At 42.7% G+C, this 2,227-nt stretch overlaps 1 protein-coding gene across 1 annotated transcript; it reads right to left on the bottom strand.

The window, feature by feature from the left end:
* Positions 1-429: 429 nt before the first annotated feature.
* Positions 430-1,710, bottom strand: LOC110461655. The gene has a single exon (XM_021515216.1). It carries the CDS (start codon positions 1,708-1,710, stop codon positions 430-432), a length of 1,281 nt encoding a protein of 426 aa, XP_021370891.1.
* Between the last annotated feature and the right edge of the window lie 517 nt (positions 1,711-2,227).

Genomic DNA, 2,227 nt, shown 5'->3' with positions numbered 1-2,227 from the left:
CCTAGGTAACTGATCTCAGTTTGAAACAGCACGCAATTTTTAGGCTTCGGCTTTAGGTTTGCTTGACGAAATCTAAGAAATACTAATCGAAGATTAGCGAGCGTTGCTTCAAATGTTGTACCAAAAATCACGACGTCATCTAGGTAGCAAAGACACTTTTTCCAGTTTAAATCTTTCAATACTGTCTCCATCAATCTTTCGAATGTTGCAGCTGCATTGGACAATTCGAACGGCATAACATTAAATTCGTATAGACCTTTGTGAGTCACGAACGCCGTTTTGTGTTGATCTTTTTGATCCATCCGGATCTGCCACTGGCCATGTCTAACGTGCAGAACCACTCAGCTCCTGCTAATGTGTCTAATGTATCATCGATTCTTGGTAATGGATATGCGTCTTTCTTTGTGACAGCATTGATACTTCTGAAATCTACGCAAAATCTACAGCTTTCGTCTTTTTTGTCACCAGACAGATCGGTGCAGACCAGCTACTTTCACTGGGTTGTACTACCCCAGCTTTGAGCATCGACTCTAACTCGCGCTCTATAACTTCTTTCCGAGCTAATGGTACCCTACGCGGTGGTACTTTGATTGGCTTTGCTTCCCCCGTATCAATCTTACGTGAAGCTATATCAGTTTTCCCTAACTTGCCTTCAGGTCCTACAAAGATATCCTGAAATTCAGCTACTAGCGAAGTTAATTCCTGACTTTGTCCCTCGGTAAGCTTGCTGGATGCCCCTTTTACCAATAATTTCAAATGTTCTGGTAGTTCAGGTGTTTTGCTCTCTGGCCATTCCCCTTGGTGAACTTGATCTACTATGTCAACCCGGCCTTTCTTTGTGAAAGCTTGGATTTTAACAGGATTTTCTCCTACATTGAGCAGTGACACTATAACCTTGCTTCTCCTGGTATCTACTAAGCTATGGGCTACCAGAATTGGCCACTCTGAACTAAGCTTCCCTTGTGTTACACAGCCCACTTCCCCTCTACAGAGGCATTCTATCCTACCTTCTACAAACTTCTCGGATCTTGGGGGTATGGTGATCTCATCTCTCACACTCACCGAAGCACAACTGTCACCTGAGACAGGTAGCTTATACAGTTTCAACTGCCCTTTTTTAGTGATGAGCTTCTGTTTTGTTACATTCAATAAAGCTTCATTTAGTTCTAGGAAGTCTGTTCCTAATATCCCTGTTAACCCATGTATGTCAGCTACTACAAATGTTTGTACAAACAGCCTGTTGTCAATTTCAATAGCTACTGCTACCTCACCCCGGATATTTAGTTTCTTACCACCAGCAGTGAATAAGGATAACCGTGTGTCGGAGATGTCACTCGGTTGCACCCCTAATCTGTGGTACATTTCTAAGGACATGATAGATACTGATGAACCTGAATCTATTAGCATGTAATAATAGGCCCCATCTATTCTCGTCTTGGCATATAAGCACGACAGGTTTATAGCATTCAGATATACCCTGATGCTATTGTCGTCCATCTTTGACGGATCAAACTCCCCTGTTTGCTCTACTTTCTCCTGACAATTCCCACTTTCATTCTGACCTGCTCCCTGTTTATGTGTTACCTCTGTCCCTTCAGAATGATCCCAGCTCTCCAAATGAAGTGCTGTTGGTTTTTCATCATATGGGGACACCCCTCCTGTTTCATATTTTGGCCCTTTACTTCCCTTTTTGTTTCCTAAAGGGTTCATGTTACCGACCGAACCTATGGCCCTAGACTCAGTCTCTTCTAGTTTAACGACAGTTTGCCATCATTTTCAATGACTTTCCCTGTCCATGGTTTCAAAGAATCCCGGTTTGCCCTATGATCAGCTGATCCACAATTGAAACAGAGTTGCTGTTCTCTGCACCATTGTATCCATAACTGTTTTTGACTCCCATCTTTTTGCACAAATTCATAAAAGGTTTTACACTGCTCTTTCCCTTTCCCAGTTTGAGTTGCCTCCCCTTTATATTTCCCTGTGACTGCACAAATATCCCCTTCCCTAGGCTTTATAGCCTTGGTACTAGTTTTCTCTGTGGCTTCTATCTCTGTAGCGAGTGCTATCGCCCTATCGAGTGTGGTAGGTTTGTTCAGCAGAACATGCTTCTTTAACTTATGATTATTTAGTCCCTCTATGTACTGATCAATAACCTGTGTTTCATAGGTCCTGAAGGGTGAACAAGGGTAGGCTTGTTGTGCTAACTTACGGATGGCATATCCAAAAT

The sequence above is a fragment of the Mizuhopecten yessoensis genome, unplaced genomic scaffold (genome assembly GCF_002113885.1).
Source record: "Mizuhopecten yessoensis strain PY_sf001 unplaced genomic scaffold, ASM211388v2 scaffold10647, whole genome shotgun sequence".
Lineage (NCBI taxonomy): Eukaryota > Metazoa > Mollusca > Bivalvia > Pectinida > Pectinidae > Mizuhopecten > Mizuhopecten yessoensis.
The sequence above is the reverse complement of the archived record's forward strand: the minus strand, read 5'-3'. Positions and strand labels throughout refer to the sequence as shown.